General features: G+C 29.4%; 1 protein-coding gene across 5 annotated transcripts in view; it reads left to right on the forward strand.

The window, feature by feature from the left end:
- Nucleotides 1–26,801, forward strand: part of nAChRalpha6 (nicotinic acetylcholine receptor alpha6) — a 277,603-nt gene that overhangs the window by 150,580 nt on the left and 100,222 nt on the right. For all 5 annotated transcript variants that reach the window (XM_088203413.1, XM_088203415.1, XM_088203416.1 and 2 more), the window contains exon 2: nt 7,079–7,218. In XM_088203413.1, coding sequence (XP_088059539.1) covers nt 7,079–7,218 — 140 coding nt within the window. The remainder of the gene's footprint in view (nt 1–7,078; nt 7,219–26,801) is intronic.

Genomic DNA, 26,801 nt, shown 5'->3' on the forward strand with positions numbered 1-26,801 from the left:
TATTTTGACTTGAGACTTTCTGCAATTGGTAGTAAATATTTAAAGATAAATATATAATAAAATAACGACAGGTGCCTATTGTCATGAAAATGTCAGAATAGACAAGTCCGATTTATTTTTCTTAAAGGCAACCCACATAAATTGATTTATTTTATTAAAGACAGCGCTTATTTGGAAAATCCGCCCACTCATAAGCAATTCGGCAGTAAGCCCTGAAAGTCCAAAGTGTACACACACATTCAACGAACGACCCTGCACTGTGCGTGCACGGAGATATAGAAGGAGATAAAGAAAAAGAAAAGCAGACCGTATATAAAAACTGACTTAAAGGATATATTCTGTTGTCACATTATCACATCTACACATAAGCTGCTATCAAGGGATTAGAAAATATGGTGTAAAAACTGATTTATTTTTATAGCACACAAGTTATTTTGCATATTACATACTTACATACAAGTAAATTTGAAAAATTAAAAAATATAGATACTAGTAGAATTTCAATACATTTTAAGTATATGTATGTATTTTTTTCTTTAAGCTTAAACTACATATAGCAAAGATTTTAAAGATCTAATGCACACATTATTACCAAAGGTAATTAAATACAATACATGAGAATACAAAGAAATCTATTTGATTATTACTAAAGAGTTGCAAAAACACATTTTTCATAAATAACCCTTTGCTGGTTCGAATTTTCTAAACGCAATCGTTTATTTTTTCTATCAAATATACGTTTCGAATAGCTGCAAAAAAGTTTATACTATAGATATTTATGCCAATGGCTCAACGATGTATTTTTGTTATAATTTAAAGGCTTGCTATCGTGTTATTGTGAATTGTTCATTCATAGGGGCACTTGGAGACGCGATGAATACGTAATAATATCGCTCTTGTTTCGACTCGGCTGTTTGCACTGCTACGTCTTATCCGTTTATAATTCATGCTTGCCATCGGCGGAGCGGATGTTTGATAGGCGAGACGAATTTTGTCAATAGTGCCAACGCTACAAAGGGTGAATCTTAATTTATCTATATGTACGCTGGCGCTTATGAAAGATGCACGACACGTGTCTAGATCCAGTTTAGGTTTATATAAGGAAAAAAAACCTAGGTGGCCATTGTGTATATATGTATTATAATACAACTTTTTAGTCTTTATTAAAAGTACAAATAATAACATTTTTGTGATACATTTTACAGTTCAAATTCTTTGGGTAATTTATCATGATATTATGCATCATTGATTGTGTACTTATAAATATAAAAAAGGAATATAATTATCTGACTAAAACTGCCATTGAAGCATTTTTTCCTTAACATAGACTTATTCCACTTTAAAAAAAACGGTTCGTATATTAGTGTTTATTTAATTTATAAAATATAATGCTCAAGAGAATAATAATATATTATATCTATATATTTAATAAGCAATAAACATTTATAAAAACTAATATTTGTAGCTTTAGATGTTCTCATTTTTTATTGCATATTTGTATGTGTAATATATTGTTGTGAATATAATATAATATATGCTATCCAAGTGAATATATTACGTATGTATATACGCATATTTACTTTGTTGTTGTGTGGTTCGATAGATTCATAAACAAATTTTCATCACATAGTAAATCTTATATCATATACATTAGTTTGACCCTATTACTAGATTGCACAAATATATTTTTTTCTAAAATATTATTCTTTTATATTAAGAGATAAAGATTTTCATCATCGTTTGAGATTTTATTCGGCAATGTTCTATTTATAGTATGTCTATACTATATTTTTCAATACAATACTAGCTCATTTTATTCTGGTTGTGTTGATATATTAAGGTGTGTATAGAAAACTTAATAAAGAGCAAAAATCGAACTTTACGATAAGACCGGTCTTCGTTCCGGCGATACTGTGCGAAAAATATGAAAAATCCTACGACAAAACGGTAGCCTTAAGGCGTTGCACTTATCTGAGAATACTATAGTTCGAAATATTACAAAAAATATTGAATATCTCGTATTAGATTATTATGAAAAATACGGCTATTATTTCGTATCGCTTTTCTATAAATATTTTTGCTTCTCACTTTTTTGTCAGAATTTTTTGCTTGAAAATTATTATAAATATGAAATATGTATTTTATTTTAACATGTGTTCGCAAATTCATTAAACAAAGCTAAATAGATTTGTGTAAAAAAAAAAATTTATTTTATAAAACAATAAATTTAGTAATATTATCATTGTTGTTTTTAAGCATTAGTAATGATTTACTCTTATCTTTCTAATAGTCTTTTTTATTTGTATTTTAGTTGACAATAATTGTATGCCAGAACTGTTACGCCCTTCTTTGATCTTGGCCTGGCTGCCCCTTAAATGAGTTCAAAGTTTACTTATACATTTTTTAAACAAAAGGTCAAAGCACTCAACGGCCTTACATAGAGAAATATAGTATATCGCATTTAATATGGGGGTCTATTTGCATTTTTAATTGTATGTATAAGCATACACTTTAAATATTAAAATATTAAAATTTTCAGTTAATTAATAAAAAAAATAACTAACGATAACAGTTATCTTATACTTTAATGTTAGGTTGATGCAAAAGTTTTTTAGCACTTACGAATGACATTTGTTTTTAAAATATTTTCCTCTTTCTATTCAATTTTGGTCTGGCCAAAAAATAGAGTTTTTATAAACTTTTGAAATGTCAGTTGATAAAGTGCATTTACGTCATGTTAGGTTAGGTTATGTTAGGTTAGGTTAAAAAATAACAATTTATTTATTACATGAACTAATAAATATTTATTTTAAATATTAGATTTATATGAATAAATATATATCAAAAATCATAGTTATACTTTTTAAAGCCCGATATAACCATAATATGTATATTTTGTCTAAAATTGTATTGCAAGATACAAATTTATTCCAAAATATTAAAGTATCTTTTGTAATATGTTTTTGATTTAATTAAAACATTAATTTAATTTTATTTTAATTTGAATTAAAATTATATTTATCATGTTATTATTTATTAAGCAATTAGTTTCAGTATTTACGTATGTCCCACATTTCTATATACAAATATTTTTTAAAATATGATCATAAGTGTGTACATTGTACGTAATTGTTCCTTTATATTAAAAATAAATATAATAAGGGTCCGAATTGAAGCCCCTAAAGAATACCCGTGGTAATATAAACACGTGGACTCATATTTGTTTCCTGTAATAGCGTGGCTTCTGACTAAAATATATGATTTTGAGCATTTGTAAATATTTTCATGAATTTGAATATATTTTTTTAAAGTTCAGTAATACTATATGTAGAGACCCGCTTTTATAATAATTGTACTTTTTGCTGACACGTGTCATTTTTTTAACATGGCGACAGCGTAGCGTCATTCAATTGCACGGCTCACGTCATGCACTTGAAACAAAGCTCTAAAAGTTCGTCAATCAATCACAGTGACAGCGGACACAGTGCAAAAGCGTCAAAGAACCGCCACAAAACGTCTCGCGCACATCATCACATTGACGAGCCGTCGCTAATTATGTCTTGCGGTTTGATACTCCCTAAGTCTGCGGATAATTCGGGTGAAAATCCACAGGGACCACCCTTGAATACCATTAATCCACCGTCGATGACGGGCACAGACGAGACCGGATCGACGATGACGTCATAACAAATTGTCGTCACGACGGCTCGCTCATTAGTTACGTTTTATTAAGATGCCGTAAGGGATTTCACGGGGTCACACACGGGGTATAGCGATGTAAAGATAGGGCTATGATAATATTACATAACCACATTGTAATCAATAAATCATATCCTTGACTTAAATATTCACAGATACAAAAAAATTAAAACAGATTTACTTTCTTTTTGAAATTTAATTCTGCATATGTTTTACACCAAGACATCTTTCTTTGATCCATTTTTTCCTTTGAATTTATCCATTTTTACAGTATAAAAAAGCTCATATTTCGGACCTCAGATAATGTGTCTGAGGTACCCACCTTCTCCTTTTAATGTTAATGATCGTATCCTATCATGGAGAGAATTGGGTCATTGGACACTCTTAATTCATGGAACTTTTAAATTATCAATAAAGCCACATCCCAAACGCTTTCAGTTTAATGTGTCATATAAGTCAGTAAATCTGAAGATGTAATAAGTGTTTATTTGTGAAACCAGATTTAAATTATAAAACTGTAAGCTTAATGCAGACTTTTTTCTTTGTCGGAGTCCATTTGATATTTTGCCTAACTGGATCACCATCTCAATTCTATCTCAGCTTAATGTTAAGCTTGAGAAGCTCACGGGGAGCTTGCTTATAATAATAATTTTTGTTTTATCTATGTTTATTCATAGCCCCTTTTTTACAATTTTTATTTACACTTCCAGAGGTTTTTGAAAATCGTAAACGGTCTCAAAAAATATTGCCGTGTAACAGCATATTGTTGTTAATTGTCTCCTTGCTGATCTTTATTTTTATCTGCATGTTTACATTCAGAGTATATATTGAAAATTATAGGAAAATGAGCTGCAGATATTACTGTTAATTGATTCCAATATAGATCTGTATTTCAATATAAATTTGCAAATGTGATTTTTTAAAAAATAATGATTTTTTGATTTACCTAACTTAAACGCCATATTTAAAACAAATTATTTGTTTAAAATACATAAATTAATTATTTATTCTGAAATTGCAAAGATTATTTTACTTGCATTATCTATCAGTAAAGCAAGTATTTAATATTTATTTAATTAAAGAGATACTAACGCCTGAAAAAATAACAGGTGACCCACTAACGTTAAAAAAATTAAAAAACATCATACCGTAGCCTTTAATGGATATCATGGGGTAGTAAATTAATATCGATATTATTAATTTATATTTACGTGATAAACGGGTAGTGTTTTTATGTTGACGTGAACTGGAAATAAAACAGTTCGGCTTTTGTGAAAACCACTCAGTAACAGGCCAATTTAATAAAAGTTTATTGGAATATATTTTTATTAATTTTAATTTTAAGAAGAGTAAGGGCTTAAAATATAGAAAAAGCTTAGTACTTAAAACTTTTTAGCACGATATGACATCACAGCTTGATGCACAAACAAAATACCCTTATATATCTGCTACATTTAATATGCCATACCTTAAAAGTTATAAATAATTATTACACTAAATATATTTAAGGGTTTAAGTCCAAATCTAAAATTTATTTAAAAAAAAATGATAAATTACCACATAAATATGTATAGAGAAATGTAGACGCTGATATCAGGCAGTGGAAATTAAATGGTAGGTTTTAGAATTCAGACAGTTTTTGCTGGCGTATCAAGTTGTATTATTGTCGCTGTGATTTTGTAAAGCAGCTGGTATTTGTCGTGTTGTTTTCCCGTTATGATTCTGGACGATACAATGATGTGTCTCGGGATCAGGTAGTGTCCAGGCGCGTCTTTGCTGCTATGCCTCTGGGCGTCTCTCACCGCATTTCTTCTTTGTGACTAAGTCACATCTTTAATAATGCTGGTTAGAGACAGCTCTGGTAAATCATAGATGAGGATTTTTGAGAAGCAATTGTAGTGGTTTTTGGATACGCTCACGAAATGTGTTCCTGTTTTAACTAAGAAACTGCACTAAAAAAAGGGTATCAAAACAATAGTATTATAAGCATGGTATTTTTTTTATCTAGCGTACTTCATTAATGCGATATTTCTAATTATTACCGCAGTTGCTTGGTTACAAGATCTTTCTCTGATTTTTTACCTTGACTTTTAATCATATGAAATTTTGCAGGTGGTGAAACTCTCACAAATAAAATTTCAGCTGGAGCTTTTTGTATACAAACGGCTTTGGATTTTTTTATTTTGTATACAAACAATAACGCGAAATTAAAAAATATACCTAGTTATCTTTGTACACTAATAATAAAGGTAATTTAACGAGTGCTAATGGTCAAACTTGAATAAATATTTAGACAAATATATTTACAAAACGTACAGATATTTGCCACTGTGTTAAATATCTGAGCTTACACCTGGATTCTTAGCTAAAATTCAGCAAACACATTTTGTATTTTCACTCTTAAGGTCTTACTGCCATTGCGGCCTACATACCGATATTTTTTAGAGAGAGTGCGCTTACTACAACTATTAAAATTCTAATATACAAGCATTCAATAAGATCTACTTTATCATATGCTTGCTATGTATATAAAATAAAGCAAGAGAACTAATATATAATTTATATTATTATACTAATTTTAAGAAGCCTACAAATACCAGCAATCAAAGAAAGTTTTAATTAATATATCTGAACACACTATAAAAATATTTCACATATTCCTACTAACTGACTTTTCTCATGAATCAGATACTACGATAAAAATAATCTTAAGCACAACAGGCCAAGGCACATTTTGCTTTAGAGGTATAAGAATATATTTAAATAGTTCTAGATATTCAGATTTTATACTTAATATATTCAAATTAGTATTTAGCCTATTATTATTCATTTGTTTTTTTATTTTTTTCTTGTTAAATTGTAACTACAAACATTTTATTTTTATTGCCTAGCAGCAAATAACAAAATTGTATATTTTATAAACCTAGTATGTTTGTAAAATTTTATATCGTATTGAGATAACTGTTTTATCAAAACGTTACCATGAAATTATTTATATAGTTTGAATAAATTAATTATTGCTATTATAGTTTGCAGTATTAAGATTTTAGTTGTGCTATGTTAAGAATTAGTGGCTACATATGTTCATATGTTACGCAATTCAATTACCATTTATCGTATATTTTGTAAAATTATTATACTTGCACAAAGATCAGATATTGTTACAAAGCATTTTAATGTGGCCCACATACTTAAAGAATATAATTTTACGTGGACTTATAATTCGATTCTGTTTGAAGAGGTAATCAATAAATAGCTTGACTATTTATTTATAATATAAGTAGCGGCCACAAAATGATCTAGATCAGATACTTAAATATTTCAATACGCATTATTTTATATTGTAAATATTGTGCTGATATTTTTGTTCTTATTTCAGATTCAGCAGGAGGGCCTCACGAAAAGAGGCTGCTTAACACCCTCCTGGGCACATACAACACGCTGGAGCGGCCCGTCGCCAACGAATCTGAGGCTCTGGAGGTCAAGTTCGGACTCACTCTACAGCAGATCATCGACGTGGTGAGTTTGACCCCTGGTTACTAAAAAAAACATATACATAGGTATAAAGTTGATTGAATGAACATTAAATTTATGTCTTTATAGGTTCATAAATCATAAGTATGGAGTTGAGGAAAAAATATATTTGTTAATGTTCATTCAGTGGATAATAATATATAATAAATATATATTTTAAGCATTAATATTTTTCCGAAACGTTCGGCGTTTCTCGGTCATGAAAATGTTATATTGTTAGCTTTAACTTCGCTATGGTACATTTTAATTCGAATTCAATTTCAATAGAACCACAGGAAGGCATATAAGTGCTCGTGATATCGACATGCGTTATGACCGAACGTTTCAGAAATATCAATGTATGTATAAATGAATAAAAAATAGATATACATACAAACATATAAACTGTGTATGTATTTATAAACTTTTGTTGCGGGTAAATAGAAGCAAAATTAAATGCGCCCAAAGGAAGTGGCACAACATATTTCATGTTTTTCGGTTGAATAGCGTTCTTGTTTGTTGAAAAATTAGGTCGCTAAAGTACAAAGTGAAAATATGAAGCATGAACATTTTCGCAAGTGTGTTTATATTGTAATATATGTTATAATATTCACACACACATACATAAATATAGTATGACAATAAAGTTTCCATACTGACTTTGAAATCTATGTACAAATACAACAAAAAGCTTAATATATTTATTTCGTTTTTATCTGAAACGAATTTTAGTATGAATAATTCAAATTTTGCATGACATGACAGCTACGAGATAAATATTTACAAGGGTATTATGCTTTAAAGATATTATTGTGTAGCAGATAAACGTATGTAACCCAAAATACGATTAGTGTTTTCATTTGCTAATGGTTAAAAATTTGTCGATGTATATCATTGTGTAAAATATCATACAGGGAATTTACACGCCTTAAAAGATAAATATATTAGCATAGAAATAGGGGGCTATAACATATATCTACATATATATATATCATAAAAGATGGTGCAATATGTCATAAGCTGTCATTTTTTTTAAATTTTAAACAGTAATGGTTGTTTCTTTATAAGCAATTTAAAATTTGCGTGTTACTATTTTTATGAATAGCAGATTTACCGTGAACAAGCCTTTAAATTATTATTGTGTTTGAATTTCCATATTAAGGGTATAGTTTCTCAATAACCATTATCAGGAATTAAAGCGCTTGGGTTCAGACGGAAACGCCCGAATCTGGTTTAATATGTGTCAAGTAAATCGTATAAAATTCGAGCGTCAATCAAAATTTAATTTAATTGAAACACACACACCCAGTTTATTATTAAATATGGGAGTGCAGCCTCCTTGCTTGCTCGATCTCGGAGGAGTTGTTTCGCGACACAATTAACCGAGCCTGCCTACGCCGAGAAGAATGCTCCCTAATGAAATATTAACACACGACCGCACTTTTGTTCGAACACCTACGAATACGCTAGGTGTATTTTGGCTTGAGGATATATACATAAATTTGTGATATCTAATTAGCAAATTTGTTAAACGGATTATTTTACAGGCTAATGAGAAAATTGTTTGCGCTTATATAAACGTTTAGAGATATACTGTAAAGTAAAAAGATCTTTTATTGATTGATGGTATAAGTAGAAAGGCATTTTTAATATAAAGCTCAGAAAACATCGGATTTAAAACAACGTTCGTTGCACTACCGCAGATTTATCATTAACAAAATTATGTTACATAAACAACCGTAATCAAAATAGTACTTAAACTTTCTTATTTATGAAAAATAATTAAACGTAAAAAAAAAACAGTGTCAATATATAAGACCTCTGAAAATTGATTGATCGGTTCGCCATTTTTTCAAGACTTTCGTCGACAAGAAAATTAATTTTGACCAAAAGACCGATTAAAGCTTTTCTCCTTTTAAGACAAACAGCTCTGAACCCGAGGGCTATAACTTTTTATGAATGAAAAAAAAAATCAAAATGGCGCGCTCGGCGAGACCATTAACATAATTTATATTCTTCGCAATCTTATTAAATAAAATATTCCGTAAGGAAATTTGTGGAAATTGCAAATAATAATTATTATTACTCTCATAAATTTCATAATGAAGTTTTTAAGAAATAGTAAACAAATAAATTCTTTTTTTATAGTAGTAATTTTCTCAAAATTCTTTTTCACTAAGAATTTGAATAGACAGGTTTTTGTTTTCATTCCCATTGAAAATCTAACGGTTCTGCAACGGATTATTCCGTAGTTTTCTCTGACAATTGAAAAGATGCCGACGTTGCGTTCGGTAGAATAACGATCTAAAAAAAAGTGCATAATAAAATATGCATAATCGTATTCGCCATGTTATTTCTCTTGGGACGCGAATGTTATTTATCATCGAAATTTATTTGCGAGCACGGTTCGTTGTACGACCCTCAAAAATCCAGTCTATGAAATTATTTGCAAAAAAGCGCTGACCGCCCTGCGATAAATAAAAGGGGGTGAGGTTACAATGCCAATAAAAGGGATTTGTTCGACAGTCTGAAAATTTACGGTGCATGAAACAACCTTCAGGTTTACGGTCGTATTTAATAAAAAAAATCTGAAATATGTTTCAATTTTATAATAAACACGCACAATATATACGATTACGTACCGCGGGCAGATGAGAAACGAATATTCAAAGTAATTTGATCCTAAATTTAAATTTAATTATAATCTTAAATATACATAGTATAGTTCAATATACAATAATAAATGTAGTATATACTAAACATTTATAAATCTATTATTTTGTAGTAGTATTTGTAAAAGACACTTGAGGTTAATATGTGAGTGACTATTACAATTTATTTTTATTGAAAATACATATTATTACTGACTATTTAAAAAGCATCTGATGCAATTTAACGATCAATATATTTGGTTTATAATAGTAATGATGGTACATTTATTTTATAATATTTTTGGACAAATAATTATTATAAAAACTATTCCAAATGAATTTCAGCGCTCTGTATTTTTTGCATATATCAGGCTTATTTAATAAAAATTTTTTTGATAAGCCGACTAAGCAACTCCTAATTGGGCATTTTGGTTTCTCGATGTGTTTTATTTCTCGATAAATGAGAATTATTATTTTTACTTCTCAGTTTTTACCAAAATTTTCGAGGTAATTTGCAAAATAAAATAATATATGTAATATGAAATATTGGATTATAATGCAGTATATTATTGTGGATATCTTAATATTATTGATGAACGGTTAGTTGAAGAGGATGATGATTTGTTATAATGGACGCGAATAATTGAAAGATAAGAACGGATCGATCTACTTTGATTGATTATAGGGCGTCGAATTTTTGGTTCCAGTATCAAAATAGTTCCAGTAACTAAATCGTAGAAAAACTTGTTAATAACAACTGTTGTTACATATAATTTTATTTTATTTTAAATAAGATAAATATCACAACCTTCTTTGTATTATTAAAATACGATATTTAAGTTCGACATTAAACAAATTTGATGACGTAACTTTATGGAAATTCCTGTTACATTTATTAAATCTGCCGATTTTTACGCGGAGCGGTTTTTTATTAACTGATTATAAATGTAGTTCTTAGATTGCCAAAACAAAGATAAGGCCGATTTGAGTACTTAAAAAAGTCCTGAACAATTTTTGTCATTCAAATACTTCAGACCTACCAAGAAAGCATGAATATTTGCATACATCTGGCATAAACCTGTCCTTTTTTATGTACTGATATAAAAAAATTAGCAGTGTTATACACTTCAAAATATTTGTACGAATTTAACTTTTAACAAAAAAGCTTTTTAGAAATAAAAATGATTAATTAGGCATTTTCTTAGAAAAATTCTCGATGTACTCCTAGAATATGTGATACCTAACATTTAAAAGTCCATACTCTAATTCTTATCAAAATAAGCTCAGCGTAAATAGCGTAATAATTGTTGGTAATGAGTATTTAGTCAGATGAATATATGTTTTATCTAAATACATTAATTTTAATACGTTTATGATCATCATCGACAAAACAAATCGGATTTTATAAGTAAATACCGAGATTTATACCTCTGTTATATTGTAATAACAATGCGCGGGTTCTTTAATTAGTATTGAATAACATTATTATGTAAGATAACTTGTACGTGCTGACAAGAGATATTAATCTTTTATAAATTTGTCATGTACTTCCCTAATGAATTAATCAGCCTTTGAACATTTCAAATGAGTCCCTGTGAGGAATCAAAAGGAAGGGGACTCACCTCTTTGAACCTTTCTTATTTGAGCCAATTAGTGACCGCCTTTGGCCAAATACACCTCACGCCTTGCCAAGTTTTAAGAACCCACTTCAGAGAAAGCACCCAATCGCCTTATTTTTACCTAATCTCTCACAAAGGATATTTTGCGCGTACGCGTATTATTTTATGTTTTATTTTTCTTTCCAACGTTTTCTATCCGACACGTGAATAACGTTTCTCCGGGCGATATTGGATTTGTTTCTGAATTCGCAGAAATTGAAAATTTTCCAATGCGCCTACCTACCAATTCAATAAAAATGTCGCGAAAATGTTTCGCGAATATATCACATGTTAACTATATGCGCACACAACCTGAATATTGATAGTTTTGCCAGTGGTGAATTTAATAAAGTTTCTTCAGTTTCTGGATTACTACATCTGTAAACCTGGCATAGATTTTTGTTACGTCAATTTATAAATTAATAATTAAATTATTAAAATTAGATAACGTGACATACGAAGACTAATCATATTGCAGGTTATTGTCAGAAATTTAGTTTAAATGTGTCACATAATTAAATTTTTCAGTTTTAAAATTCGGTAAATTAATAAGCGTATCGATAACGAGAGCAGACCAGCTACGCTAAAGCTCCTTCATTAAATCTCTCCCCGAGTTCTATCGAATAGTCACCCCAAGCCCCCAACTCTCCACTACATCACCCTGCACCCTTACCGGCTGAATATTAAAACCTGTTAATTTGTGTAAGTGTTAACGAGCGTTGTACGTGACGTCGAGGAACAACCTTTTATACCGCGTTATGACGTTTAAGACTTTAAGATTTCACCGAAGGAAGTTTCAGTTACCTTGACGGATTGCCCGCCGATAAAACTGTATATTAAATCTTTTCATTTATTCAGAAAATTGAAATTGTCGTTTCAAATATTTGTAGATATTCAGAAACATTTAGTACAAATAAAAAAAAAGTTATTATAATCTAATAAGAAACATTTTTAATTAACGAGTGTTTTGACGACCGGAAGAAAAACAGAGGCTAGATGATACAACCTTTTCACGACCTATTTATCCTAATGTAAGGGCGAATCAGTTTTTCTTTCATTCCGGTTCGAAATAAAGCCGCAACACGGTATGTGTTATGGACCGGCATTTGTCCGAGAGTCTTTTTCGAAAAAGCGAGGAAATCCTTAATGAGGACCATCAATCGCGCTCCCCTTGATCCCCATAATTCAGGGTAAACACTTGCGAACGCGCGAGAAACGTTAACTAGAAAAAAAGTTTTGTATCTACAAGCGTGTGTCACCCTTGTTCTATAAACCGTTTTAATTAGGACACTTGTGATGATAAGTATGTTTTAATGTTTACAAGTGAATATTAATTAACAAAGCTAATTTAAATAATGGGGTTTCAATACTAATTTAATAGATTTGACATTTTTTCAAGTAAACTTTTATTTAAAGTAGAGTGATATATTGCATGTTAACTTATAAAAAAAGCGTATAAATGTCATGTCATATGTTTATTTTGTCTGTTGCCTTTTTATATATAATTTTAAACACTATCGACAAACTTTAGCAGATTATCTAAAAAGTACAAAATAATCTTGGATTTTTATTGAGGTTTTCGTATTCTTAAATATTATATTATATATGCAAGACTTAATCTTTGCCTTCATCGTACTATACAATTGATACAATGTGTCAAGCTTCCTTAGGTTTTGAACAAGGGACTGCCTTATTGTATTTAAAATTCAGCTACGAAACGCCATTTTACGTTGTTATAAGATGACGTTGATTATACATGGCAGCATTCTCGAGATTTCACAAACGCTCCCGTGTATATTAGAATAGCCAGATTTCCTGTGTACGAACAGTATAATAAATATATACCCAATCTCCGTCTGGGCTGTAAATATTAAGAGGGTTTTTTCGATTTTCCCGACGGATTGCCGTAGGTTCTGTTGCACTTTTTAATCCCCGGGGAGAGCACATTTTGACGGGAAACAATGCCAGACGTAAAAATATTCTTTATTGCGTCTCTATGTGGGTTAAGCGCTCGAGAAAGTGGGTCACCTGCGAATCACCTGCCTCCGGGACGATAAAAACTCGCATAAAATAATCATGACGCCTCGTGACCGAAGGCGATTTTCTCTGTTTTCAGCCTCGAACGAATCCATTTTAAACAGCCAAGTATCATCTCATATGTCTAATGCAAATTCATAAGAAATACGGTTACAAATAGTATTTTAAAAAACATGCAAATTCAATTTAATCTTGATTATCCGGACTAATTCTGGAGAAGATTGGTAAAGATAATTGAAAAACACAAGTAATCCGAACTATCAATTTTTATTTCGTTTTAATATATGTATTGAATTTTTACAATACAGATTTTTTATATTTATTAAAAAAAGTCTCGTTTGCTTTTGAGAATCAATCAATCATTTTCGAATATCAGTACGAATTTATTTTAGAGAAATTATACATTTATATTCGAATTTTCTTTAGTCGATGTAGTGTACTATAGTTTTAACCGAAATCTGTTCCATCTTGCGAATAATACTTGTATTCTCATTCCCTTCCTCTCAATATAAAAAATATATGCATCATTCAAGCAGTGAAAACATAGATCATTTGAGTCACGATCGATGTTTTCCCGGTTGACATTTTCAATTTTCCATTTATTTAAATATTTCAGATTTAACACTTGACTTGACATATATTTTCACGTTAGAAATAATATTTTTTCACGACCGAACAGTTATTATTAATTTTAATTTTAATTAAAATTGTATTTTTTTATGTATAGCATCCAATGTAATATTTTTTTCCAGAAACTGTTTAAGCCATCATTTATCTTAGCAAGAATTTTTAAAATATCAGCACGGTATATAGTTATATTGATCTTTGTCCACAGGTTGAATTAAAATTGTAACATTAGGCTGCAAAAAAATTACAACAATCGTTTATTTTCAATATGCTTGCATTATGACTATTAACAATACTGCTTTAACATGTAACTTCTTAAATAATCTCTTACTTCAGAAAACTAATTAATTTTAAACCATTCTTAAAATATATCTCTATCCATCCATGCACCATTTTAGTCATATTATTCAAAATAATGATTATTTATTTCAGTCACCTTGAATGATCTAATTGTTTTGCTTTTACAATCACCAACATTTTCAGATTTCCACAATACAGTTTTTTTCAAGCACAGATATTCTACACCAGAATAATCAAAAGTGCACTGTATATGTTAATTAATCAGCTTTTTGGACTATATGGTTTTATCGACAGAAAATAATGTAGTCTAGCATTGACATATTTTGACTTTTATTAAATTTAATGCATATAACACGAGGATCGCAATATCACAAATCTATAATGCTTGTACAGTTTTCTTGAACGACAAATGCATTAACCATTTATTATATATATTAAAATTAACAGGGAAACCCCCTTTATAATTAGCATGCTGTATTTAAAGATTAAATTAAAACATATACAGTGTATTCTCGATTATCTAGGTGTGGATTATGCGACTTTAGGAATATTCAATTAAAAATAAATTAATTTTTTTTAGATAAATTTAATATTTTGAACTCATCTGAAGAGCGTGTATCAGGTGATGATTAAAAAGGGGATTAACATTTAAATGTTGGTAATTATAACCAAAAAATATCATTAATGGATAGAAAAAAAAGGTATCAGTAATAAAACGGCTTTACCCTGCTGGTCTTCTCAAAATTTTGAGCAAACGTAAAGCCAGTAACATTTGTTTTGTCGTAAAGAAAGATTTTTACTAATGTGAAAATATATGTATTGCATTCTAAAGAGACTGAGGTGTGATTTATCTGAAATATGCAGATTATTAGAAAATTTTAAATGTTTTAATAATGTTGACCGGAAAATTCGTTAGATCGTGATTATAATGATACAGGGTTTTGATGTTGAATGATGTGGATATCGTTTCTATTGTAACTTCAACAGAATAGGAAGGTAGTGATAGTGGGAATACAGGTAAAAAAATTCTCAAAAGCAAATGAGAATTACAGATTTCCTTAATAAATAAAAAAAATAGTATTCTGTATTATAAATATGTTAGAATATATGTTAATATTAAATAAAAATTAATTATCCTTGCCCTTTTTCAACATAAGTAGCTTGAATATATTATATATATTAATAATCTAAAGTAATTAAAAACAATGTTTTAAAGTTTGAATATTCTATAATATAACGTGAAATATACTTGTTCATACTCTATGCAGTTAATAAGTATATTTTTGTTATTATATTTTTTATTTCTTGAACAAACATAAAATCAATATGAACCACTTACTCAAAACAACGCTCTAGGCTTAATGTTCATACAGACGAGGCATGGTTGAATATTTTTGTAATTGTGTAGTAAAATTGTAATAAAAATGTGTTGTATGTTTAGAATACTAAGTAGACTGATCTGGTATGAGAAACGTTTTAATAAATGGTTGTTTCAAAACATAAATTGCTAAAAGTTTCCATTGACATGTGTGGTTTTAACGCCCGACATAAAACATTTGTATACAAATTGCTACATTGCTGCAATTTTATACGTTAATAAAAATTGTAGTGGAGATTTTATGCTATTAAAAATCACACAAGCACTTAAGGGAATTATATATTCGCGATTTTAGTGTGAAATATGGTATGTTTTTTGTTTAGCGTACTTTGCGCATTAAAGTTGTTATTAAATAAGTTAATAATTTCCAGTAATCCAAGCAGAGAGGCTTACTCTCCGTGTTCCGTTATAATCGTGTTTTTGATGTTTGCGATTCTATAATGTGTATCAAAATGTACGCTTGTGGGGCATAAACGTTATTACTTCCTTCCGGTCGAAAGTTTGTATGTACATCCCGACTATAAATCAAAATTTTGACAAAGTGCCACTGCGAGGGTTATTCATCCAGTTAACAACAATTTACTAAATATATTATGTGTGCAGGTGAATATTTTGATTGATTATGTTTTAATTGAATAATAAGCGGCTTTTGAGTGTCGTTGATTGATTATTATTATCTACCTGCTGTATTTCAAAACAATATGTTTTGTATTTACAAAACGCATATTATTCTTTCGAATTTGCTACACGAAAGTTTTTTTATGCGAAATTACGCTTTTTATTGCTTGACGTTAAAGTGTATATTAAAAAGTTTTTTTATTACCTTGGTGTTCAGATTTTATTTTTTCACAGCACCTTTGAAGATATTTTAATTTGCGAATTTGGGTTAATTCTACATAATAAATTATTTTTTAATGAATTTCTTTCGCTATTAAAACTTAATGTACGTGTCGTTTCTTTTTTGTATACGCTAATTAAATATCCATTATTTTATGCAATACATATATGCAAGGAAAATTATAGTTATTCAAGTAGTATATAGATTTTGTGTATATTTAATATATTTAACTAATTTAGGCATGTGACATATATGACATTAATATCGTAGCTCGCAGTAGGTATTAAATAAATAAACAATATTTGGCCAAAATTTGCTAATTTCTGTATATAAAATATTAAATTATATATAATGGTAGTGCCAGATAATTTAATATGTATTTTTATATGTGAAAGATTTAATTAACTTTGTCAATATATTCCAACAGCGTCATATCATGTTTTCCTTAACTAGAGCTTCCCGTACCAGCTTCTTGTAATAATAAAGCTAGAATAACGTCGTCTGGCAATCACAGAATGGGGTTAATTTGCTAATGCTTCTTGTACATAATATACCTAAGTATCGTATGTACATGCATGCAAGAATATCCAAAATTTAATTTAGCAACGACAGAACAGAGCCATAAACTAAATCGTTTCATCTAATACAGCGAAGCTCAAAACTCGGATACTGGTTTTAAAATACGTTTAACCCCCAGGGTAGAATTCAAATATTTATATTTTAAATCGCCAGAAAATGAGCACTAACCCTTTCTTGCTGGGCCACAAAAGCTTTCGGCGAGAAGCTTATATATCTCCCTTTTATGTGGCGGATATATTAAACTTTGAGTTAATAATCTCTTTACGCGTTTTCAAAGTATTTCTGATACTCTTTATTAAGAGCCAGTTAACAGTGTTTATGTATTTACTGATTTTTAGATTAACTTAAGATCTGTTACCTTTCAATTAATTGATTATTAATATTAAGCCTTTCTATGTAAGCTAAGAATAGTACTAATTCTTGTGTTACAATTTCAATAATGTAAGATAAATTGATTGCTTTAGTTGTAATATAACTACTACTGAATCTCATTACTTTCATATAAAATATTATTTTATGACGTGTCTACATATGGTGAGTTTCATGAGATACAAATGTGATTATATATGAATACTAATGAAAATTCTTATAAACAAATTATAGGGAGTTTTAAATGACAGGCTCATACCGAGAGCAGTATTTATTTGTTTAACGACAAGATTATGTTGTCTTTGTAAATATAAAAATTCACGAACTCGCGTATCTACCATAACGGCATTGAAACTTTCATAATTAGATGATCATTATTTAAACCGTCGAACGGGCAAAGTTAAATAAAAACTTTACAAAGTTCTCTTCTTGCCGCTCTCGATCTCGGAAACTTTTATCTCGACATAAAAAAATATTATGAGGTTCGAACAAAAGGGCATATTGCCTTTTTCCGTTTTTAATAGCGGCTGATATTAAAAATCTTTCCACCGCATATGTGTGCGGTAGGCCCTTCAGAAAAGCGCTCGAGTGTGTGTACTCTTTTCGTCTGCTGGCCCTTCGCATATTGCATTCAGGTCGTTCCTGGAAAATCTGATTCCTGGAATGCCCCAAAACCCGATGCTTGACCCTTTCTCGACTGAACATATGTGATTTCGGCGGAGAAGGGTTGTCCGTACGTCGACAATTTTGTGTAGTGCCTAAAGGGTTCGCGTCCACTATTGACTATATTTCATCTAATATAAAAAAATACTAATGTGCTGATTTGAATTCTAAGGATCTAACATGTAGCTCTTTCACAAGGATTTAAATAACATTATACAAAAAAAAATAAAGCTTTATTATATTCTCTAAAATAATATTTTTAACAGCTTTTACTATAATAATAGTTATGATATATAGTTTAATATTTAAAAACTTCAGAAAAAATACCACAGCACAGCTGTCAAAGCAGCAGCGGTGGCTGCAATTAAATGCTGCTCCAAGTTGAAATTTTAGTGGAGTAATTGTATTTATGTGCGGTAATTCCATCCAGCTAATTATTATAATATTAACATTAATTTTAACGTTTATATTTTTCGTTTTAATTAATAACTTTTTTTGCTCTTCATATAAAATAATAATAATTGCTACATGTCAATATTTATTATGTATTAAATAATCAAAAAATACTTGTGTCTTTAATATATTTCTTTTTATTTTTATAATATATTTTATTATTTAATTTTTTTAGTTATTTTAGTACAGTATACTTTTGATTATTATTATTATTATTATTTTATTAATTTATTTAGCTTAATAGCTAATCTTTACATCTAACAAATTTAGTAAACACATATAAAAATATATAAAAAATACATAACAGAAAGAAAAAATAAAAATATACAATAATAAAGTCTTAATATTATAATTTATTTCTATATGTACGAAGGTGTTTTTTTATTCCATTTATGAAACCCGTTATATTTTTGCTGTTTCGGATTTCTCTTGGAAAACTATTATATAAATCAAAACCTCCGTACATAATTCCCCTAGCCGTACTCGTTTTCTTATACTTAATTATCTTTAAATTTTCTCTATTTCTAGTATTATATTTATGTACATCTTTATTTCTTATTAAATACTTATTAAAATGTTTTGGTAACATATTATTTTCTAACTTATATATAAATACTAAAACATTCATACTCAATATTTCTTGAACATTCAACCATTCTAATCTATCAATCATACTTTTACAATTAGTTAATCTATTTTTATTTAAGATTACTCTCATTGCCCTATTTTGTAATTTTTGCAACATTTGTTTATCTAATTTATTTAGCATATTTAATAGTGTTGCACAATAATTAAAATGGGGCAATATTATACTATTGTAAATTTTTTTTTTGTATTTATACGTAATATATTTCCTAATCTAGATAATAAACCTATTTTTCTACTAATTTTTTTAAAAATGTAATTACAATGTTCTTTAAAATTTAATTTTAAAGAACAAAATTTAATTATCCGCACTAATGCTGAGGCAAAAGGGGACAAATAATAATTAGAACTATCTAATTTTATTTATTTTTATAGAATGTATATTATATTTACAATACACATTATATTTTTTATTTATTTTAAGAAAAAGCTGTAATTCTCGTTCGCTTTTGCGAATCTTTCAATACTTCTAAAAATAAATTCAAATAATCTTTAATCGATGTAGGCCAGTAAATTTTTAACAGAAGTTAGTGTCGTCTTGTGACTGATGTAATTGTCAGTATCTTCTTCACTTGTATTTTCACTATTACTCTCTTCCTTTTCTGTTTGATTGCAAAATAAAAACAATATCCGCATCATTCAAGCATTCAAAAACAAGACCATTCACGACAAAAGCACTCTTCAATTTTTATTAATCTGCATATTTCAGATATGTCATTTGCTTCAGTTTCTTTACAATTTAACACATATTTGTACGTTGGGAAGTTTTTTTTCACGATCAAACAAGTGTTACTGGCTTTACAAGATTATGCCCAAAATTATGCTATTCTATGTATAGCATCGAATGTCGGCATTTTTTCCTTAGAAATTGATCAAACCATTATCGTTCTCAACAAGACTTTTAAAAATCGTTTCATCGATGTTCTTGGTCTATGGGTTAAATTTAGACGTTAAAAATTTGCATCATTAGACGGTCGCTCGTTTTCTTTATGCTTCTATTCGGATGCGAAGAAGCATTACTTATTAATAATTCTGCTTCCTGTGGCCGCCTTTTACTTTAAAAAAAATACTTCAGGAATCTATATTGTTTTAAACCGATCTTTAAAGATCTCTATCCATCTTTGCATATTTTTGGTGATACTAATTAACAGGAAGAATTTTTTTAATTTAATCCCCTCACTGATCTAGTTTTTCGTGCTTTTCCTATCATTAAAAGTTATATTATTATTTTTAGCACAGATTATTCGCAAACCGGATAAACAAAGGTACACTTTTTATAAAACTTTTAAAATATAATTAATTGAATCCTACGCATCGGTAATTTATTTGCAAAAAAATGCTTTGCAGTTTTTAAGACCTCATTGAATCAATCTGTATAGTTATAATGGTCATATTTAGAATAAATTTCAATTTATTAAAAAAGCACATCTTTTAAAATGTAAATTTTTTAATTTGGTATTATTTTGAAACACATATTAAAAAAATATTACACTTGCGAGCTAACAAGTAATTATTAAAAGCGCATAAAAATATCAATATTTTTTGTATTTTTCATGAATTTTTTTATGATCATGATGTTTGATACATTATATCTTCCACATCATAATATTGAATTAAATAAATCAGTCAGGCTTTTGCTTTTCACTAAAGTTTGAAATTATTTAATTATATAATTTGCGATAATTTATTTATCATTTAAGTACCGCCAATATAAATCCACTTATCTACTAATTACTATTCTGTTTTTTACTATGTTCAGTAAACAAAGGTTATGATTTAATAAATAGGCATACGTTTGTTTTGGAATAAGCATTTATAATTGGTGCTCGAAACACGCATCCGCATATTAATTGGCGCAATCAATTCTACCGACTGTGAATTGGTTTGTTAATTCCTTGTTCCTTTGTTTTGATGAAACCGAACTAATATTTCATCGTATAAATTAAATCTAATCACTATCGATAGAAAAGTACGTTAGTAATGCATAAAAAATGTGAGTTTTCCGAACAAGTTTCTTGAATACCCTCAGCTCAGGGAGGCTCAGCTTTAGAAACAGGTAAAAAAATCTTTTCCTGTCCATGTCCCTGGCGGCCGACATCGTAACGAAAGTCATCGAGGATGTAAATTCATCGAGGGTGAAACGAAAACATCGCTGGCCACTAGGGATGTTTTCAAACAAAAAGAAAATCCATTTGTATGGTGATATGCAAACTTTAGTATAATGCAATAATTGAAAGAAATGATTCGAAGTCTTTAAGTTATTATTTAAATTTAAAATAAAACAGTCTTAAATATATCAGTGCTTAAAGGTAATTTTTTATGGATATTAAACTTGTTTTAGTGTACTTTTAAGCAATAATAAAAATTTAGTTTTAATCTAATTAATGGTTTTACATTATTTTTACATTAAAATTTGAAACATAAAAAAGTTGTTATAAGTGGAACTAATTTTGAGTATGCGAACAAAATTAAAAAAAAAATTTATGAAAATAATTAGTGCCTTAAAGTTGAAAAACGGTGTCTATACACTATTTTTTATACATATATCACAATAAGATTAATTGATTTATTTGTTTCACAAATATATTGTCATAATAGATATACTTTTAACACTGAAAATATTTTTTGCAATTTCCAAAATTTTACGTTTTATATTCAAATAAAATGTATTACAGTACATATGTAAATATAAATTTAGGTCGCAATACAGTGATTTAACACACACATGTACATAAATATCAGCGTAATTGAATTCTCCTATATGGAAAGTTCCATACGTTCGTAGGAAACAAGGGGTTGAATTTGGTTTACGTTCCGTTATCGACATTTCTACTTCATTGAGGATAAACGGGAGTTCCAAAATGACCCGGTGAAGCCCTGAAACCTATTGACTAACTAGCGTTTAACAAATGATTCCGCCGGGCATACAATGAAACGATTTTATAATTTTCAATTGAATAGACCCACCGCTAAACTTTTTCACAAAGCTTCTTTTAAACTCTTTCAATTGCGGCTTCATTCTACTTTAAATTGATTCACGCGTTCGCACAATTGTTCCTTGGCAAAGTTGGATTTTAATTATAGCAGGCGTGTTTAATTAAGCAGGTCGGAACAATGTATTTCGTGGAAAATTTAGCGATTCATTTATGTTTCAAAGATTCAATCCTTATTATTTAAAAGTCTATTAAATACAGTGCTAGGTTGATTTAGTAAGTTTTTTTGTTGTGGTAGGATTTGAGTCGTACGAAATTGCTAAATTTTCAAGATGGCGTGCAAGGAAAAGTCGCAGAAAGCGTATCTCAGGAAGTAGTCATCTATGAATAACTACGACAGAGTGGAAGATAAAACACACCGGATGTTCCGAAATTCGTTTTCCCTTATTCTCGGTCGTTTTTCTTCACTTTTTGCCTTCTTACACGCGACCATATGGCTTGCGAAGTGTGCCGATGAAGACGGATGAACAGGCGAACAAAGTTATATTAAAATGGAAGGAAACTTGCGAACCGTGTTCTTAAACATGTCACACTAACTTTTTTTCTGTTTTTCTTTACTATGACGTGTATTACAATAGTAGTTTGCGATGCAAACAAAAGCTTATTGAATTTGTAATGCATGTATTAGAAAAAGAATAAATATATTTTCTGTTGAATACTGCAGAAATAATTAAATATTGTGACCATTTGGCATATTAATAACGCATCTTAAAATACTTGACTTTAAATCTATATAAATTAAATAATAATATGCTTAGAATGTATTTAAAAAACACTAATAATATTTTCAATTAGAATATATAGCCATTTCTTAAGCATATGTTAAATTTATAAAAAATGTATTAAATCAGCACAGAAAATATGATTAAGACAGATTTATTTGATATATACTCTACTTGTTATTTAGTTATCAATGTATCACAGAAAACTAAATGTGTATTAATATATGTATTTTTGGTCGTCATAGTCTTCTGTCTTGCCTAAAACTGTGTTTTTACATATTAAATGCGATATAATAAGAAAAAATGTAATAATCTTATCATAATCTATATTTTTGCGGATAGGCTATTTCCATTTTTATATGAAATTTCGGAGTTTGAAGCCAAATTGATGTGACTTTAGAGTCAAATAGACGTCAGAAATCTAATAACAGTTTATTTTATTAGCATATATAAAGAGACGTAGATGCCAATATCAGGCGGTAGAGTGCAAATTAAAGCTTTTGGAATTTCGAGTAACTTTGCTGGCGTGTTAGGTTGTATTATTGTCGGGTGTGATTTTGTGAAGCAGCTAAGATCTGTTGTGAAGTGTTCCCGTGATGATGCTATACGATTCGCTGTTGTCTCATCTCTGTTGCTTGGACTCCGTGCCATTCCTGATGTGACCAATTATCATATCTTTTATAATGCTGGTTCGAAACAGCTCTGGCGAATTGCAAATAAAGAAGTTTATGAGCCAATTGCATCACACCTTGAACACGTCTAGATGGCTCCGGCGACCAGTAACCAAAGGGTAGAATAACAATGGTATTACGTCTATCTATTATCTTATCTAAACAAAACGTAGCTTTTTTTATGGTACTTATGAGTGATTAAAGTCTCGTGACGGATGTGGTATTTAATGGTTTGTGAAAAATTTTTAATTATTAAATTTGTGGTTTGGTTACAAAATTTATTTTCTACTTTTATGAAAATACTGTGAGTATCATATAAGAGTATCATAATCTCTTTTTTGTTTTTTCGAAACCGTTGTTAGAATGACCTCCAAATTATAACAAATTCTGCAGATGATTGAACCACTTATATAAGTCTAACTTTAAAGTGATGAAAATCTTCTGAGGTGATTGGTTTCTAATAACTACTAAGTTACTGGTAATTCACCAGGTGTCATGCAAATCATATTTTGGTTATTATTATTTAATAGAAACATTTTCATTTGTACAATGTTTTCCTTATTATATATGTATATTTACAATTACGTTGAGAAGATGTTCCTTTTAAAACCATTTCAAGTTATAGTGTTATTTACGAAGCAAGCTGAAAGTATGGAAATATTTTTTATTTTTATTTATTCGTCTCTCCACCACAGATGACGTTGGTTGATACACTCTCGGCGAGTCACACTCTTTTTATGAGATTCCAGAGAGCGAAGGAGAGACAAGTCGCATTCCGCGAAGCACTTCCCATTTGCAAGTTCGCCAACACGAAATTAGATTAAAAAGCTGACGAGCTGACGGCGAAGCTTTAATTTACTCCAGCAAACCTAGCTAGCTAGCTTGACGTCTCTCATCCTCGCCGAGAGTAAGATAAACTCGGAAATTTTGAACGTACTCTCTCACGTTAGCCGAAATGAAAGTTACCGGTTAATTTAACCTTAGCTCTAGTTGCGCTTAGTTAATTATTTTAATTTTGTCGTACGGATTATAGATTTTTGATTTTAAAATTCAGATTTTAGTATTTTAATACGTATTTGGAGCTTTTAGCTTGAAGCATTTTATGACCAGATACTATCAGGTCAACTCCAGTCCTTTGCTTGCAGCGTGCATTTTCAGCTAGAATTCCAGGCAATAAATGAAGGTATTGCATTCTCGACGAGCGTCGACTTAATGCTGTCTTTTTTATTTATTCCAGATGATATATATACAGCAAGATAAAGCTTTATTTACAGTATAAATATACATTTTGTAGCATTTGAAACATCAATGAAGGCATTTTATAAAATAGTATTTGACCTCATTTTCAGTCACGTTGCGCTGGCAGTGTATTATAATAGCTGTGGTAATTTATAATTCCTACGAGTGCAATGCTCTTTAACTGCTGCTGAAATTCATAGTGAACTTGTCTCTTTTTATAGCAATGGTGAAAAATACTTAACGATTTGTGTATTTTTTAACATCTGCTGTTTCCGACTATTTAAATCAAATCAGTAACAGCCGAACGATCTGAAGGTAAAATTAAATCGTTAGAATTCGCTATATACCGTTTTATATAATTAAATTGGACCATTTTAAGCTACCTATGTGTTCAAATAAATTCAATTAAGAATAGTGATAATACGAAATTGTCCTATTCTACTTGCATACAACCACATAGAGAGCAATATTCCGCTCACTTGTACATGCGGCACTCGACGCGACGTTCAAGCGGCCTGGTAATTGAATTTAACCGTAGAAATGAATAGAACACAATGTTCAGTACAAAAATTGTAGAAGATCACTTGAGAACTATAATATATAAGATAGAGTTAAATATTGTTATAATAATTTAATTGTGTTTTATATTTTTAAAACAATATTGACTTTCATTATTTAATTAAGCGTTCAAACTAGATACAAACATTATACCATTCATGTTCCAGAAAATTTCACATGCCTCCCCAGAGACGCGAGGGACTGACGACTTCTCCAGTTCAAAGTCTTTTGTCTTTCCGTTTGTAACTTTAATATGAAAGTTGGCAAACACGACACAGCCAAATAGTATCGCATGCTACCCGGACAACTTCCCAAATAAGCGAACAACTATAATATTAACTCAAATAACGCATAACGTTTCCGCACAATTGAACAAGCGACGATAACAGCAATGAATAGAAAACAACTTGTGTTTGACTTTTTTTTTAATGGTCTTCCAAACCGGTCAAAAGCTTTACACAAGACGCGTCACTTAATATTAAAGCGTATTCATTAATTAATTGTGTAATTAAAAATTAAAAAAATCGCTGATTTTTTTAATAAGATATAAAGTTATTATTTTAATCAAAATATGTATTATTTACAAAAATGTTTTTTGCCAACAATTGGGCACTGCCTTAATTCTTTGTTTATTAAAAAAATATTCTTAGAAGTTGTGAAATCGTTTAAGGCTAATATTAACCTGATTTTTAATTTTCGTATATCGAAGAAATAAGTTTAAATGCCCAAAAAGTTGTCGATATGTAGGGTAAAGGTCAGAGGAATACGGGGGATGAAGTAATATTTTTAATTCTAATGTGTTTAATTTTGCAACAGTATATTGTGAAATATGAAGTTTCACATTATCATAAAGCTATATTACTCTAAGCCTATTTACTAACATTAAATGTTTTATGGTTTGTTTCCTATGCGTGGTTTTGATTTCCCTGCAATATATTTATGCTGTAATAGTCTCGCCTAGCTTACGAAGATTTCGATTATTTTTTTTTCTGAGTAGCACCATATTTTTATCATTATTTTTTTTGTAAAACTCGGTTTTTGTGCTATTTTGGAGTTTATTTGACATTTAACGTAGAAAATAAGTTTAGTATTGCATGTAATACTGTTCTTTAAGAACGGTTCTCTATTTTTTTCTGAGAACTAACAAATAACAGACTTCAAAACATATTTTTACCTTTTTTATGGCATCCAGATGTCGTGAAACGGTT

The sequence above is a fragment of the Plectrocnemia conspersa genome, unplaced genomic scaffold (assembly GCF_051122295.1).
Source record: "Plectrocnemia conspersa isolate PC_06_02 unplaced genomic scaffold, ASM5112229v1 ptg000014l, whole genome shotgun sequence".
NCBI classification, from domain to species: Eukaryota; Metazoa; Arthropoda; class Insecta; order Trichoptera; family Polycentropodidae; genus Plectrocnemia; species Plectrocnemia conspersa.